Below are 17859 nucleotides of genomic sequence, written 5' to 3' on the forward strand. Positions count from 1 at the left end.
TGTAATGTGTCTACGATAAAGTTGTGACGATTTTTATAGGATGTGTTGGTCTGGAAATAATTTTTTGTATATTCAGTTTGGCTGTGCACCCCGCTATATATACTTTTTTGCATGAAAGTACTGACACTCCAAGGAGTGGTGTGTGTATATATACTGGAGTAGTAAGCAGCTGTGCTTCCCTTTTAACATTAGTCCTTGCCCTGCAACTCCCACCTCTCACTGAGGTACTAGAATTAACTTTGCAACAAATCTATGATGATGTAGCTGATGTTTTTTTCTCACCAGTTGAGCTCTGTTTTGTTACATTTAACAGCATACAATGTTGCGCTTTCCTGAGACACAAGTGCTTCAGAATCTCCTGTATATAGTTGTTATATGCCGTATTTTCTGTGTATATATTCCCTTTTATTTTAATTTTTTGCAAATTCTTTTGTTTATTCACAACTTTGGTGTTTTCCCCCAATGATTGACGTGTGTTGATGATGTCATTCCCCCACTTTTTCCGCCACTGAATGTTAATTAGACACTGGTTTAGCTGTGTGAGTCACTTTGAAAAAGGCTAGTGATATAACCGAAACGTTAGTCTTCTCAATAAACACCAGATTAATTCTATAAGTCCTGTGAGTGCGGATCTCTTCAATGATGTATCTAATTCTTCACCTGGACCTGCACCCATTCTATTGTGACCCGACTGACATGAGTGCTGGCTCTCTCCTGATGTGTATATATATATATATATATATATATATATATATACACATATATATATGTCTTGTATAAGTTTCGTTTTATACATATGTTAATGTAATCCACACAATAACAATGGGTGTTAGTATATTGTATAGTGTGACGTCACGCTTGCACATCTGTTGGTTGAGGTGTTCAGCCGAAACGTCAGTCCACCATTCATTAAAGGAATCTTTATTTTTTCACATAAGTCCTGTGAGAGCGGCTTCTTTATTTTCTATTCTGTTTCCGGATTTTGGACGCTGCACCCAGGCAGAATTTGTGCTTTACACGTGAGTACTCAAGTACTGCTGAAAATACTTTTTGAAAAAATATCATCTCAATCCCAAATAAACTGAAAAACCTGACAAACCCAATAATGTAAGTATTACATTGTATTTATTTTGATTTGTGTATAAAGGACAAATTTCATATTTTTCAATGACAAAAGATCAGACAATATTTACTAGATGACAGTTAAAGTTGACATGCCCCATTTCCCCACACAGTTAAGTGACTTTGTAATAAATGATTATTTCATGTATAAATACAAAAATGATGCTTTCAGATAACCTATTGTTCTTCCTACTCAGTGTAATTTGAGTCATGAGCTGAACTTGGATTTTCTATTGAGTACTATTCTGATATCTACCACTTTTAGAAATATAGGTATCAGGGAGCTTGCTATTGTTCTGATTATTGGCTGCTGGGGGGGGGCGGAGTAGTGATTTCACTCCAATTTGCAGCGCAGCAGTAAAGTGTGACTTTGTCACATGGCTGTGGCACCCTGGGAAATGAAGAATATGGCTAGCCCCATGTGAAATTTTAAATCTGTTTGTGTTTTTAAAAAATGGATTTCAATGCAGGATTCTTCTGGAGAAGCTCTACTAACAGATGCATTTTGAAGAAATAAATGTTTTCCCATGACAGTATTCCTTTAAGAAAATTCTATACATAAAGCATGGCACATCTCTTCTGCAGCATGTAGCTTTTATATAGCTCTGCCAAGAATGGCCCACACAAAATGCACAAAACAAAGGGGTACTACTAAATTTGAGATTATTTCTCCTTTAACCAAGGATACACATTATTTCAGATTGTTTCAATGTTATAGGCAATCAGACCATCAATGGAAAATCCTAGATAAAAAGACACTCGTTCAATGCTTTTTCCACTTCTTAATTGACCAAGGTAAGCGGGCCTTACTGGAATTGTAATTTTGGGGTCTTGGCCACATTCCACATAGATCAGATTTTTTTCTGCTCTTCCCTTCACACGAAGCAAGAGATCTGCTATTTCTTTTTCTTTCCATATATCGCCACACAGCCAAAGAGAATTTAATTCAGATTGTGGCCACTATTCCGCCCAAGATAGAAATGAGCTATGGGAAGCTTGGCATGGCACATGTGTCGGTATTGCCCTCTGAAAGATTTTCTCATGGACGCAACATATTTGGCAAGATGTGCCGAGTCTCTGTCAAGTTGATGCAAGTTGTGCGGCCAGAAGAGTATTGATGCTAGGAAGTAAGGCTCTGAGTACTTGTGATCGTCTCCAACCATCTGCAAAACCTCTCTCAGGTGTGTTTTTAAAATTTCAGTTTGTTCAAATTTGGGAGAGTTTGGACAAATGCAATACAGAACAATATTGGCCAAAATGTAATTTTGCTTGTCCCTTAAAATAAAGGTGTCTGTTGGGTGCTGGAGTAAATACTGATATGCCTGTATGATAGATTCCATCCTTTTGCTGTCTTTGTCATTGAGAAATTCTAATATCCCGGAAAATCTATCAGCTCTGTAATTCTCCAGTCCAGCCCTGAAATCTTCAATATACAAAGCAATGCTTCCTTTTAGTCTGGTTTCTCCACCCGTTATCTGTGTAAGATCCAGGTCACAGAAAATTTTCCGATATTTTTTGAAGAGGTCGGATACTTTCTCGCGTGTTTTGAATTCAGTACTTTCCCTTAGAATATTCCTCTGCTTTAAATAGACAAAATAGTCCTGGAAAAAATCAAAAGCCTTCTTTAAATGTAATTTAACTTTAGTTAGGAAGTACTGATATTCTCTGAGAACATCAAACAATTCATGATCAGTTCTGCTTGTGCAACCTACTGATACATCCCATTTACCTGACAAATACTGCAGCAGGTGTTTTTTAGTCAACACATCTTTTGAATTAAACCATGGCAGTTTAAAAAGTATGTCTACTGTATAAAGGCAAACTTCAATCTGCCCAAGATATCCAGCAGTGTTATACACAAAGTATCGTTTTGACTTCACTAATTCCATTTCCTCACGCTCAGCTTCAGTTTTTTCTGTCTGTTCTTGGCATTCTCTAAAGGCTTCAGATGCTCTTCTTGCTGTTTCAAGAAGAGTTTCCAAAGCCTGTGCTGTTAATGGATTATTTTTGCTGTGATTGTCCATTAGGGCCTTTAGCTGTGTTTTGTATATTTGGCCCAAAGTGTCCAAAACAAACGAATTACTGGGTGCAAGAGTCTTTGCTTTGTTTGCCCATTCCAATGCAGAGCTGAATTTTTTTTCTCGAATGTAGAAGTGTCTTGCTAGTGCCTGACAAATATATGGATTTTGGGAAAATCTGAAGGATCCCTCTCTTAATACTTTTTCAACACTAGCATTGCCTTCTTCCTTCTGTAACTCTTCAATTAACGGGGAGAAGAGGGTGTCCATTTCATCTCCATGCTCTTTCTTGTGTCTAGTGATCAGCATGCTTTGCATGTTTTGTGAAAAAGTATCTCTGCCTATTCCCAAATCATAGAATATATTGGTATTTAATAGCTGCATAATAGTATTACTTTCATTTATAGCATAAGTGTTTTTTAACTCCTTTACACAACGACTTGCAATCAATGGGTGTATTATGCGCAGGCCTTGGCACCCACCATATTCTTCCACTTCTGTCTGTATTATTATAGTAAAATAAGTGCCCATTTTATCTTCAATACTCTCATTCCCCCAGAATGTCTTCTTTGTGGATATGCCTAAAAATTCCTCACACATTGAAGCTGATATTGTGGAGTCCTTTACATATTTGTTAAGAAGGGCGAGAAAGGAGATAAGCTGGGCTTCCTTGCCAGCTGTATTCAAACCTTTAAGTATGTTTCTCACAACCTTTTCAATATATACCTTATCAAAATTGCTTTTCATTATCATAAAAGAATAGAAATCCTCTGGCTTGTTATGTTCCTGCTCAATCTCCTTTAGTTTTGCTTCAAAGGCTCTCTGCTCTTGAGGTGAAAGTTTGTGTTTGAGTGCAACACTGTCAGAAGGGTAGGTTTTTGAGCTTTGCTCTGGGTTCTGAGATCTCATGCAGTTTAATATGATCACTACTGGCTTTTCATATCTGATGTACTTTTCAGCAATTTGTGATCTGATATAGTTTTGCAAACTGTATACATTTTCTTCCTCTTCGTAGTCATCTACAAGAAGCAGCACAGGAAAGTAATCTGAGCTGTTGGACAACCCATAAGTAGCAAGGCTGGTTATCTCTCTCGCTAGGTCTACAAAACTATCAGCCTTCCGATGTAGAATTGCACACCTGAACTTTTCTCTTAATTCCCATAGGACATGCATTGCAGATGTGGATCCTCCACAGCCAGGATGATGATAGAGGGTAATTACTTTTACACTTATTTGCTTGTCATACTGAGACCACGTATCAATCAAACGCATTAGTTTGTCATGAATGTCCCTCTTGATAAATGGTCCAGTATAGTGTTTCATAGAGAAATAGTAATTCCACCATGAAACTTTTCCTCCTCGATAAAAGTGCTCTTCTTGGTCTCTCCTGAATGAATTAAACTTCGATTCATCCTTCTCTATTTCTGTATCCTGACATTGATTTAAGCAAAGAATATTTAACGTTGGCATGAGATCTTCATCTTTCCTTTGTAGTACAACTGAGGAAGAACCAGTTGATGGCAAGAAGCGGCAACTAGACTGTTTCACAGATTTAAGTTTGAGGATTGTTCCATTTACTTTTTCAATGCCCAAGTTATATATGCATCTTTTTTCCATTTCCTCTGCACTAACAAATCTAGATTGCAGATCTCTCCATTTTTGAAAGATATGCTCATCTTCACAGATACATAAGATATCCTCCACCCCACCCAGTTCCTGATAAAATGTGCTGAACACTTCACAAATAGGATCAGCAGGGTCATCAACTGTGGAAAGTAGCAAGAAAACAACAAGAAATTTCCCATGTTCCATTATGTCTTTCCGTGAAAGAAAAGAAATCAACTTTCTTACTTCCGCTGCCTTTTCTTTATGCCACTGCCTATAATTCAGTGCTTCATAATCTTTACTCTCTAGATCTGACCTCCCATTACAAAAGATCCAGCTGACCTGTTGATATAGTTTAAGATCTTCAAGTTTCTCACAAGTGACATTATCCATATCTTGATACTGACTTGGAAAGTGCAATTTGGTACTCGTTTTTCTCTATATGATTTGCACAACCCATTTGTAACAGACTCTGGGTCATGATCTAAAACTGCAAACCATGGAATTTCAGACATAAAATCCAGGTGACTTGATTGACTTTGGTGGCACTTGTTAGCCACTAATATGTACCATTTGTAATAGGAATTATCCATCATGCCTCTGTTGCCTGTAATTAAACTCACAAGTTTTGGACCCTCATCAATATTTTTCCTTTGCTTGATTTTATATTTTTCTTCTGCTCTTTTTCTAACATCATCCCTTTCTTTCAGTTTAGAGTAAAATACTTTTAAATCAGCATCGCTGTTGCGCACATTTGCAAGGATGTCTTTAGAGCTTTCCCCATCTCGAATGAAGCAAGATTTATCTTTACTTTTCAACCATTTATTGTCACTGAAAACTTGTTGATATGTGGAGAATACTTCTGTATTGCAATAAGCATGCTCAGGAACAACATCTACTTCTATAACAACTAAATCTGACTGGGTGTTCTGCTGATAAAGCACATCTATGAATCTTGGAGGCCGAATGCATTGCTTTGCAACTTCTACTTGCTTTTCCTCAAAATATTTGTTCATCATCTGATAAATATATGAAACATATGCTTCTCTGTTGTCAATCTTAATACCAATAATTTGCCCATGTGGCTTGTCACGCACCCCAAAATGTATAGTACCATTAGTGCGCACATTCATGCAGGCAGCTGCAAACCTAAAGACTTCATTGCAAAATTTCATTTTTTATCATTTGTGTAGCATTTTCAGTGTTTGTGAATTCTTTGTACTCATGAACAGGGTCGATATAGTTGGACGTTCCAGATTCAGGCTGAAGGAAATGATATTGAACATAAATTTTACTTTCGTGGGTACAGTCAAAGGGGTATGGAGTACAGGTCACTCTTGCAGAGCTGGATTCATTCTCGGCATTTGTTGATATGTTCTCTTCTTCCTTTTCTATGTTTTCTTTCTTTTCTGGGATCGTCAAACCTGTAACATTTTTATCTTCGTTCTTTTGTTTTTTTTTCTTTTCTTCACCTTTCTTAGAACTGTCAGCACTGCCACTTTTATTGCCTGTGCTTGTTGTAGACATAGTTTTTAGGCGATGCATTATTAAGGAAGCAGTTCCAAAAGTTATTCCCATCTCTATAAAATCTTTTTTAGATAATATATTGAGGACCTGCCCTGTTACATTTTGTTTGTATAAAATGTCACCTTCATCCATGCCAATACTGAGGTCCTGTGTGACCCATTGTCTAACTTGATTTTTAGTCCAGGTGTCAACATTATGTGGCACATGCAATGGCTTATCCAACAGGTTTGGATGTTCCATATTCCCTACAAATGAAGAATTTAAGATTTTTATAATATATTCCACGGCATCGGACAAATTATATGATTTCCTTTAGTGAAACAAATCATACAATCATAATAGAAAGAGGGGCATCCAAGAGACTTCTTTGAAAGTCAATAAGACTTTAAGTAATTTTGTCTCTGAACAAATGTCTAAATGACTGTCTAAGAAGCCACGTCATTTTCTTATTTGCTGTTTACTACATACATGGAGCTATTTATGTGCCTGTTGTTTGGAGGATTCACTTTATAACTATTAAATACTTGTGCATGTGTATTCTTGCTCAGTGAATGTCGATGTGGCCAGGGATGGCCTTAGGCCGATTGGACCTATTGCTAGCAATCAGTCCCCGCACCAATGGGGGCCCCGCCGTGATACGCCTCTCTTTTTTTTTTTTAGCTTGGGTCCCGTTTAAAAATGACGAGCCTTTTCATTGGTGGTCAGCAGTAATTTGATTGGTCGCGCCCCGTGCGTACATGTGCAACCTTTAACAGCGAGGACGCAGTGAGCCGGAGGATGCAAGCAGCGGACAGCTGGAGGAGGAGCAGGGGGATGCTGAGAGAGAGCAGGATGAAGCAGGTGGGCGCTGGGGCTATGCCTGAGGGAAATCTGGAGGAGGCCTGGGGGAAATTTGAGGGAGCTGGAGGATGCTGGGGGGAGAGTTGGGGGATGCTGGGGGGGAGAGTTGGGGGAGCTGTAGGACGCTTGGGGAAGAGTTGATGGAGCTGTTTGATGCTGGGGGGAGAGTTGGGGCATGCTGGGAGGAGAGTTGGGGAAGCTGGAGGACGCCTTGGGGAGAGTTGAGGGAGCTGGAGGATGTTGGGGGGAGAGTTGGGGGAGCTGGAGGACACCTGGGGGGAGAGTTGAGGGAGCTGGAGGATGTTGGGGGGAGAGTTGGGGGAGCTGGAGGACACCTGGGGGAGAGTGGGGAGCTGAAGGATGCTGGGGGGAGAGTTGGGGGAGCTGGAGGGAGAAATGGGGGAGCTGGAGGATGCCTGGGGGAGAGCTGGAGGATGCTGGGGGAGAGTTGGGGGAGCTGGAGGATGCCTGGGGGAGAGCTGGAGGATGCTGGGGGAGAGTTGGGGGAGCTGGAGGATGCCTGGGGGAGAGCTGGAGGATGCTGGCGGGAGAGTTGGAGGATGCTTGGGGGGGAGCTGGAGGATGTTGTGGGGAGTGGGGGAGCAGGAAGGAGCGGGCCATAGTATGAGGACACTGGGGGAGGACCAGCAATGTTTTGGGGGGCTACCAATGTTTTAGGGGTGTGGCCCTGGCTACCAATGTTTTAGGGGTGTGGCCCTGGCTAGCAATGTTTTAGGGGGGGCCCTGGCTACCAATGTCTGTGTCCTTTGTACTGATGGGAGAGGTCACTGGGGGAGGGGCCATTGGGGGCAGGGTGTGGGAGGAGGGGGGCCCAGAAAATTTTGTTTTCTATGTTTGCTCATAGCCTGTACAGAGAGATACCATTAAACTATACCAGCATAGGGATTGCCCTGTACTTAGCACAATTCAGCAGGAACAGTCCCCTAAGTTTGCTCCATATGATGGCTACATGAACGCTGCTCAGTGCTACTCTGTTCTGCTAGTCTTGGGTGAGTCAGGGAATGGGAGTACACTGCAGGACAAATTGCATTCTTTCCATGGGCATGGCAAAAAATTTTTTTTGCTGCACTACGCGTGGCAGCGTTTTTTGTCCCTATTTACATTTTTTAAATGTTGAGAGGTGTGCCTGTATTAAGCACAATTCAGCAGGAACAGTCTGAAAAACTATAAAACTATGGCAGCATAGGGATTCCACCTGTACTAAGCATAATTCACAATGTACTAAAAATGGTTCCAATATGGCCCCGCAGTTGGTAAAACCGGCCCTGGATGTGGCGATTTACTTCCAGTTCCTGCATTCTCTAGCAATTTAGAAGAATGCTTTGGAGGTGATTTACAGCTTTTTTCGTGGTGTTTCAGGGAGAGGAGTGAGCAGTGAACGCTATTTTAGCTCCTGCTCTGTTTAGATGTCTGTGTGAACGGAGCGCTGCAGAGATTGTACAGGGAGAGGGAGGGGGAGGAGGGGGAAGTGACCGGAAGTTTGTCACAAGAGGAATATGATATGAATATTTCTGTATGATAAATTTGCTAATAAAAATGTTTTGAAGGCATGTGTTTAATGTAAAATATTTGTGTTACTGGTCCTTTAACTACCTCCAATAATTGCTCTGAAAATCTAGAAACTTTAAAAAGGAAAGCACATTCAGTTTGCAATTAGCAAACAACAATATATATTTATTAGTAAAAGCTGTAGGTGACATTTTTGTTTTCTACAAGACCCATTCATTAAACTCATGTTGAACAAGTGGTTATTATAAGGGAAACATAAGGAGTTGACTTAAAAAGCGGCGTGGAGTAGCCCTAAAAGCTTACATTTACTTAATTAGTCAATAAAATGTATCACCTACCCTGTAGCTTTAAAAGCACAAGGGGATCACCCTGCCACAATTACTGTGCAGAAACCATTGCAGTTCATAGGAAGGCGCTGTATCTAGGGAAAAAATAGTATAAATAGAAAATTACATATTGATCAGCTGATAGAATTAACATAACTATCATGGTTATTTTCAAATATCCTCATCACCAAACTGCTAAAAGTAACATTTTAAATTCAGTATTTGTAAAAAAAAAATTTTTTGTATAAAGTACCAAAAATGACCCCGTTGTGACTAAAGAGGAATAAGCAGCATGAAAACATGCAAAATGCGTAATTAAAACTGTATGTCAAAATGACTTTCTTATTCTAATGAAGAAAACATTAATATTTCTAATGTATGGGACAGTAAAGACCACCCACCCATTGCCTTACACTGACTGTCCCTCGTGCATATGTTACACTGTAAAGACCCCCTATTTGTCAATATTGTACTATAAAAATATATTTTGCAGTCTGTGTGCATATACTGTGTGTGTGCATGTATATGATTTATGCGCAGACAGGGTTAATAATCCCTCTCAGTCGGCTAATTAAGAGGCAGGAATATCCTTTAAAGGAGAAATAAAGCTTAACTAAAGACGTAGGCTAGAAATGTTGTCAATTATGTTTTGAGTTTCTGTACCAGCCCAAGGTACCCACAGCCCTTTAGCAGGGAAGATCTGTGTCCCAAAGATGCCCCAGTAGCCCCCCATCTTCTTTTCTGCTGATTCCCTGCACATATTTTGTGCTGCTGTGACTTACCTGAGCTTAGGCACCCACTCACAATATACTGTATATATAGAATATAAATGGCACAATATAAGGCTGATTAGTAACACAGATGATTACTGCATGGCTGCTCTGAAACGAGTGCTCTTAGCATCAGACATTAATCATCAGCCCATCAGCTTATATGACAGACAAACATCATATTCTTAGCTTGATCATTTCCGAAGACCCCTAAGCTTAGCTTCTCAACAGCTGCTCACAGCCCACTGAGCATGTGAGTGTCGCAGTCACTTCTTAAAGAATTGTCAAGTATGTCCAGTATGGTCACCCCCTGTTGAACCTTTAGGCTGGTTCAATAAGTTCATTATATAAAATATGGCATGTCTAGCAATATTCATTTTTAGGGTTTAGCTCTCCCTTAAATAATGTCCTTATAAATAGTGCTTGGTAATGTCATCAATTATAATCAGATGTAATCCTGTCGCATGACTCACTGAACTTGAGTATAATAATAAATGATGTACCCCCCGTACCATCTGTTGAGAGATAAACACAAGTAGTGTGGCCAGGCCCTACCCCACTGCATCAAAGCAATGGTGTGATATGTCTTCATATTCCTCATTAATTTTCTAAACACAATGCCCAATATGCCACTGAAGAAAAGAGATGTGGAAAGTACAACAGGATTACAGGTGCTGGGGAAACTGAAACACAAAAATCTTGACAGCGTAGGACTGTGGTGTGTGGGGCCCACCTAGGCTGACACAGATAAGTTATAAAGACTGAATCAGAGGGAGTTTTAGCATTCTGGTGGGAGAGGGAGCAGGAGAGGGGAGAGCGGAGAGAACTGAGCAGATTTTGGCCATGGGAATTAAGGATGTTTCTGAGAGAGGAAGTCAGACACTGAAACATCATGTTTACAAAAAAAGTGTTACTAGTGTTTTTACCTTTCCTTCTCCTTTAAGCCAAAGTGTGTGAAAATAAAACACATCTTATTTTCTGGTGAATGATTGGTTTGCACCTTTATACAGAGGCCCATGGCATGGGTGGATACAAATTATAAAGAGTGTTACATGGCTGGAATCTACTTTTTCTTTCTCTGTATATCTATAGCTTGTTACTCATTATATGTTGATCAGTTTATGACTATAGACATGTATTAGCCTATATTATATATCTCAGTGCCACAAAATAATCAGATCATAGTCCATCTGTCTTGTGCCTGTTAATGCTGAAGAAACAGAATAATTACCTTTTTTGTAAACTGTTCTTTTATACTTTGAATCTTTGTAAGGTTTTCTTTTTAGGTAACATATCAGCATAAATAATTCAGGATATAAAACAATATGGAAGTAAATAAAAGAAGACTAATGTTGCCGTTTTAAAGGAGAAGGAAAGGCAAAGTCACTTGGGGGTGCCAAAATGTGCCCCTGTTAGGAGAAAACAGCACCTTTTCCTAAAATGCCAGTGGTCGGCGCATGCTCAGTAGAGTGAAAAGCCGACTTCTCTGTTAAAGTTCCGCTATTCACTCTACTGCGCATGCAGGGAACCAGGAAGGAGGAATCGCTGCAGGTACCCCGGGCTGGTGCTGTTCTCTCCCAACAGGGGCACCAGCCTGGGGTAAAAGGTAAGCGATTAAAGTCACTTGGGGGTGCCTAACATTTTGGCACTGTGGTCCATTGTACAGACTCTGCTCTTTACACAGGTGTGGCAGAAAGCCACCACAAGTAACTTTAAAAGGAAACCTTTAGTGCAGAGAGAGCAATAGCACCATTGATTTAGCCTCCCCTCACCCCAATCTGACCACAGTCAAGGTAAATGAGGGTGGACTTAAAGAATGATTGTATAAGAGTTCCACCGTATATCCCTATTCTCTAATGTATGTGTAACTATAATCTTTCTTGTATTTGTATGTATATATAAAACAAGTATATATGCAGTGCTTTACAAGTGAGACTGCAAAAGCGCTTGTGCTGGCTTTTCTTTGCAGAGCAGGGTCATCATTGTCTAATTACTGACAAACATGTAACTAACCAATTTATATAACGTTTTATTATAACAGAATATTATCTATTGATTTTCTTATCTATTGTGAAAATCTGACACTTGCTCCCATATTCCAAAAAACTGTGACGTGTATTAGGCCAATTCATCTGGAGTATTTTAGGAAGTAGTTTCCCTAAATACTGGTGTTGATCCCTCCTCTTTTCAAATTAAAATTTAAATAGACTGGGTATATAAACTACACTCTCTTCCTCCTCTATTTTACTGCCGGAGCAGTGTTGTGTTGCTAAACTTCAGTTTCTAGCATCATCATCATTGTATCACATGCAGGACTCTGGAATCCTTATTTACAAACAGAGCACAAGTGCAAAGAGCTAAAGTGAACTCAAACTTGAGGACATATGGAGACTATTAAGAAAGGTACTTATGCCCCTACATAGTGCTTTGAAATTTGCAGTGGGGGCCAATGCGTCCACCCAGCCTGTCTGATTGATTACATGTAAGTGCATGCATTGATACAAGGAACCATAGAACTACCTTCAGATTAGGCGATCCAGTAATTCAAGGCCTCCCTTACCAGGCTGCATTGATAGCTGATAAGTTCAGTAATAATTTCAATAGCCAGAGTGTATAAATAAATGCTTACCTTGTCTTTTATCTGCACCCCAGCATTTCACTGATGGAAGTAAGTTTCGTTTCTTTTGAAATTCTGAATAGCAGCTGATTTGGGCGTGTAAGGAAGGAGGGATGCATGATGTCAGTAGCACAAAGATTTAAAGTGACCTCTGTTCTGATTTGCAATGGATCGCTGGTGTAAACTGTTTATATTGTCCTGATAACTACTTCTAAAGTAACATAGTTAACAGAGAGCAATAAAATGCCAGACACTGCAGTTTTATAGTTACCTGTGTCAGGGTGGAGCTTTCAAGGTTACTGACAGTTCTTTCCTACGCTCACAGTTAGCAGCCGGTCATTATAGCGGAGAGCTGCATCTTGCATCTTCCTCTATGTCAGTGCTGTCCAACTTCTGCGGTGCCGAGGGCCGGAATTTCTCTACCATACATGGTGGAGGGCCGCTAATGGAGGCCAGTTTGATTCATATGTGAAATTATTATATTATGTCATATTAAGAGATACCCTTAAATCCATATGCCTCCTCCTGCCCCGTGGATAGCACAGCAACCCCCACCACATAATTACACACCTTAGGGACCATTTAATGGCTATTTCCAACTGCTAACAAACTCCCAGAACAAAGCCCTGCCAGGTTCACCTCCCACAGGCAGCATAGGACAGGCAGAGTCTGGCACACACAGGCAGCACGCAGGTGTGCCATACCCTCCCTGACCTATGCTGCCTATGGGCCATAACCTGCCTACCCTATGCTGCCTGTGTGTGCCATACACACAGTCAGCATTGTCCAGGCAGTACATGCAATGTAGTGAGGTGTGAACAGGTGAAAAATGGGGGTAATTACAGCCTGAGCCTGAGGTGCAAACACTGCAGGGGGTGAACAATGCAGGGATTAAAAGGAAAGGTGTGAACAACACAGGGGATTACATTTTTAAACAATACAGGGGGATTACAGCCTGAATCTGAGGTGAGGAACATGCAGGGGGCCAGTTAATCTCAGTACTGATACCATTTAAATCTTACATAAAGGTAAGCCATCAAAGCAGCCAGACGGGGGGGGGGGGGGCTACACAGAGGGGGGTCGCGGGCCACCAGTTGGACAGCACTGCTCTATGTCAACAGCTTTACCTGGTATTATAGATTAAAGCCTTAAAAGCCACCAGGGTGAGACTGCTCAGCCCTATAGGTGACAAGCAGTGGACTTTACTTCTTTACTTCTGCTACATTGTTATTTTATGGGTTTTTTTAAAAAATCTTACAATACATAAAATCATAAGAGAACATTAGAGGCAGATTTATGGTTGTTAGAGCCTTTGAGCTGGAGCTGTCATAAGGGAAATTACAGCCTGAGCCTGAGGTGTGACCACTGCAGGGGGTGAACAATGCAGGGATTAAAAGGTGTGAACAACACAGGGGATTACATTTTTAAGCAATACCATACCATACCATACAATACCATTTAAATCTTGCATAAAGGTAAAACATCAAAGCAGCCAGGCAGGTGGGGGGCCACACAGAGGGCCCTATAGGTACCAAGCAGTGGACTTTACTTCTTGGCCTGCTTCTGCTACATTGTTATTTTATGTTTTTTTAAAAAAATCTTACAATACATAAAATCATAAGAGAACATTAGAGGCAGATTTATGGTTGTTAGAGCCTTTGAGCTGGAGCAGTCATAAGGGAAACCCCAAATTAGTTAAGGAACTCAGGGTTTCAGGGAAAAAACCTCATTAGTTAAGGTATTTTTCCAGCAGGTGTTCTTAAATGAGAAAAAGATTGGCACCAAAAAGCTGCCAAACTTTTTCCTATTTAAGAAAACCTGCTCAGAGAAAAAATACCTCAGCTATTGAGGCGTGGGTTCCTTGACTCTCGTAGGGTTTCCTTTATGATTGTTTGAGCCAAAAGGCTTGAGCGATCATAAATGTGCCCCAAAGTGTATAACAAAAATTCAGAAGTATAACATAATAATGTAATAAAATAATAGCAGTAATAATAATTCCAAAAATGCAGAGGTAAACTATAAAAAAGTAAGGTGGTCTCTCGCCACTAAGTAACATTAAAATGACACGAGGCTGTAGGGGAGGGGCCCTTCATATCAATAAGTGATTGATTTTTCTTCAATTGGGTGTGTTTGACTAATGTAATACTGGTTATTTTTTGCAATACCCAATGACATGGACTTCAAAGGACTTCAAAGTGTGCAAAATGCAATTTTGTATGCAATTTGCCATGTTTTGTACCTGCAAATGCAGCCATTGGAAGAATTTGAACCTGAGACCATAAAAAGGCAAAATTAATATATTCACCCTATTGTCGCTCAGCAATGTTTCATGGAATAAAAAAATGGAAAAACAAACAATATACTTATGCATGTTTATACTTTCCTAAATGAGGATCTGTGATCATCTTGGGAGGTGCACGATTTAGCAAAGAAGTTTTCCACATACATACCTTGAAATGCAGTTTTACTATATAAAGGTAGTACTTTGGTGACATCTAGTGAAGAATTTTCTAACTTCAATTCGGTGGCAGCCATGCAGCATATTAAAACATGGGCGGTTATGGACTTCTTATTATAATATTGTTTTGCCGTTTCAAATTCAAACTGATTCAGCTTTGGCAGAAATTAGACAAATATAATACAAAATGATATTTGCCAAAAAGTGATTTTGTCTTTTCCTATAAATAAAATTATCTGTTGGGTGCTATATATGCCTGTACATCCAATTCCATCCTTTGAATATCTTGACATGAATACCTTCCGGTACTGTACTTTTGTTTACCTTTACACTTTACGTCTCTTTTAAATTTCCTTCTGATTCTCCCATGCATCAGTAGTTTTATTACTAGAACTGGGTCTATTAAAATGGAAGCCTTATATAACTGTATAGCTGGTTCCTCAGTTGTTTAGACAGATGAAAAATAACAGTTCAGAATCTTGGCTTTTCCACTGCCTGCTCTCCACCCCCAAGTGACCTCCCGCTGATAATAAGGGTCCCACCCCTCTTGCTTCATTTTTACTATTTATTTTTTACTAGGCATTGGTCCAGAGAAAGCATTTGTTTAAAAAAATGTACAAGTGACATTGAGCTAACTAGATATTATTATGGCATAGCTGATTCTTTGGGGCATATTTATTAAATGATAATGATAAATATGCCCCTTTATATGAGCTAATACTTTAGTGCTAAAAGGCAACTCATTACGCAACCCATCTGTGCATTAAGCTACTAAGAAATGCCCTCCTCTTTAAGCAAAACAGGGTTTGTTTGTAGATATATTGCAATATACTTTAAGCTGGCCAACTATGTCAAAGTTTTTTGACCACGCCCACTTTTGTGGCCACACCCCAATTGCCACACCCCTTTAAAAAAAAATACTCCTTTTATATAGATGAAATGGCGGGATCAGACGCAAATGTGCTATACCCTCATACTGTACTACCTAAGGAAAACAATATAGCAACTCCTACATATAAAATACAAATATAGAGAGAAGGCAGTCAGTTATAAGTGAGTTCTAACTATGTACCAGTTTTGCCCCCCATACACAGGTGCCCCCCCACACATTAGCCCCGCCATACACAGGTGCCCCCCATACACAGGTGCCCCCCATACAGAGTAGCCCCCCCCCATACACAGTAGCCCCCCCATACACAGGTGCCCCCCATACACAGGTGCCCCCCCATACACAGGTGCCCCCCCACACATTAGCCGCGCCATACACAGGTGCCCCCCCATACAGAGTAGCCCCCCATACACAGGTGCCCCCATACAGAGTAGCCCCCCCATACACAGGTGCCCCCCATACAGAGTAGCCCCCCCATACACAGGTGCCCCCATACAGAGTAGCCCCCCCTATACACAGGTGCCCCCCATACACAGGTGCTCCCCATACAGAGTAGCCCCCCCCATACACAGGTGCCCCTCCCATACAGAGTAGCCCCCCCCATACACAGGTGCCCCCCATACAGAGTAGCCCCCCATACAGAGTAGCCCCCCCATACACAGGTGCCCCCCATACAGAGTAGCCCCCCCATACACAGATGCCCTCCATAGAGAGTAGCCCCCCCCCATACACAGGTGCCCCCCATACAGAGTATCCCCCCATACACAGGTGCCCCCCATACAGAGTAGCCCCCCCATTACAGAGTAGCCCCCCCCATACACAGGTGCCCCCCATACACAGGTGCCCCCCATACAGAGTAGCCCCCCCATACACAGGTGCCCCCCCATACAGAGTATCCCCCCCATACACAGGTGCCCCCCCATACACAGGTGCCCCCCCATACAGAGTATCCCCCCCATACACAGGTGCCCCCCATACAGAGTATCCCCCCCATACAGAGTAGCCCCCCCATACACAGGTGCCCCCATACAGAGTAGCCCCCCCATACACAGGTGCCCCCATACAGAGTAGCCCCCCCATACACAGGTGCCCCCCCATACACAGGTGCCCCCCACACATTAGCCGCGCCATACACAGGTGCCCCCCCCATACAGAGTAGCCCCCCCATACACAGGTGCCCCCCATACAGAGTAGCCCCCCCATACACAGGTGCCCCCCATACAGAGTAGCCCCCCCTATACACAGGTGCCCCCCATACACAGGTGCTCCCCATACAGAGTAGCCCCCCCATACACAGGTGCCCTCCCATACAGAGTAGCCCCCCCCATACACAGGTGCCCCCCATACAGAGTAGCCCCCCATACAGAGTAGCCCCCCCCATACACAGGTGCCCCCCATACAGAGTAGCCCCCCCATACACAGATGCCCTCCATAGAGAGTAGCCCCCCCCCATACACAGGTGCCCCCATACAGAGTATCCCCCCCATACACAGGTGCCCCCCATACAGAGTAGCCCCCCCATACAGAGTAGCCCCCCCCATACACAGGTGCCCCCCATACACAGGTGCCCCCCATACAGAGTAGCCCCCCCATACACAGGTGCCCCCCCATACAGAGTATCCCCCCCATACACAGGTGCCCCCCCATACACAGGTGCCCCCCCATACAGAGTATCCCCCCCATACACAGGTGCCCCCCCATACAGAGTATCCCCCCCATACAGAGTAGCCCCCCCATACACAGGTGCCCCCATACAGAGTAGCCCCCCCATACACAGGTGCCCCCATACAGAGTAGCCCCCCCATACACAGGTGCCCCCCCATACACAGGTGCCCCCCATACACAGGTGCCCCCCACACATTAGCCGCGCCATACACAGGTGCCCCCCCATACAGAGTAGCCCCCCCATACACAGGTGCCCCCCATACAGAGTAGCCCCCCCATACACAGGTGCCCCCCATACAGAGTAGCCCCCCCTATACACAGGTGCCCCCCATACACAGGTGCCCCCCCCATACACAGGTGCCCCCCCCATACACAGGTGCCCCCCCCCATACAGAGTAGCCCCCCCATACACAGGTGCCCCCCATACAGAGTAGCCCCCCCATACACAGGTGCCCCCCATACAGAGTAGCCCCCCCCCATACACAGGTGCCC

General features: G+C 42.4%; 2 protein-coding genes across 2 annotated transcripts in view; one reads left to right on the forward strand and one right to left on the reverse strand.

The window, feature by feature from the left end:
• Positions 1-1621: 1621 nt before the first annotated feature.
• samd9l (sterile alpha motif domain containing 9-like) lies at positions 1622-12573 on the reverse strand. Its single transcript, XM_018094845.2, is given in 6 exon segments — positions 1622-2072; positions 2075-5164; positions 5167-5924; positions 5926-6517; positions 8981-9063; positions 12368-12573. Coding segments are annotated over 4 exon segments (4689 nt in total). The 5' UTR covers positions 6513-6517; positions 8981-9063; positions 12368-12573; the 3' UTR covers positions 1622-1818.
• hepacam2 (HEPACAM family member 2) overlaps positions 11971-17859 on the forward strand; it is a 44783-nt gene continuing 38894 nt past the window's right edge. Inside the window, exon 1 of the mRNA XM_012965610.3 lies at positions 11971-12141. Within this exon, the coding sequence (XP_012821064.2) occupies positions 12123-12141 (19 nt within the window). The 5' untranslated portion in view covers positions 11971-12122. The remainder of the gene's footprint in view (positions 12142-17859) is intronic.

The sequence above is a fragment of the Xenopus tropicalis genome, chromosome 6 (genome assembly GCF_000004195.4).
Source record: "Xenopus tropicalis strain Nigerian chromosome 6, UCB_Xtro_10.0, whole genome shotgun sequence".
In the NCBI taxonomy this organism is placed as follows: Eukaryota; Metazoa; Chordata; class Amphibia; order Anura; family Pipidae; genus Xenopus; species Xenopus tropicalis.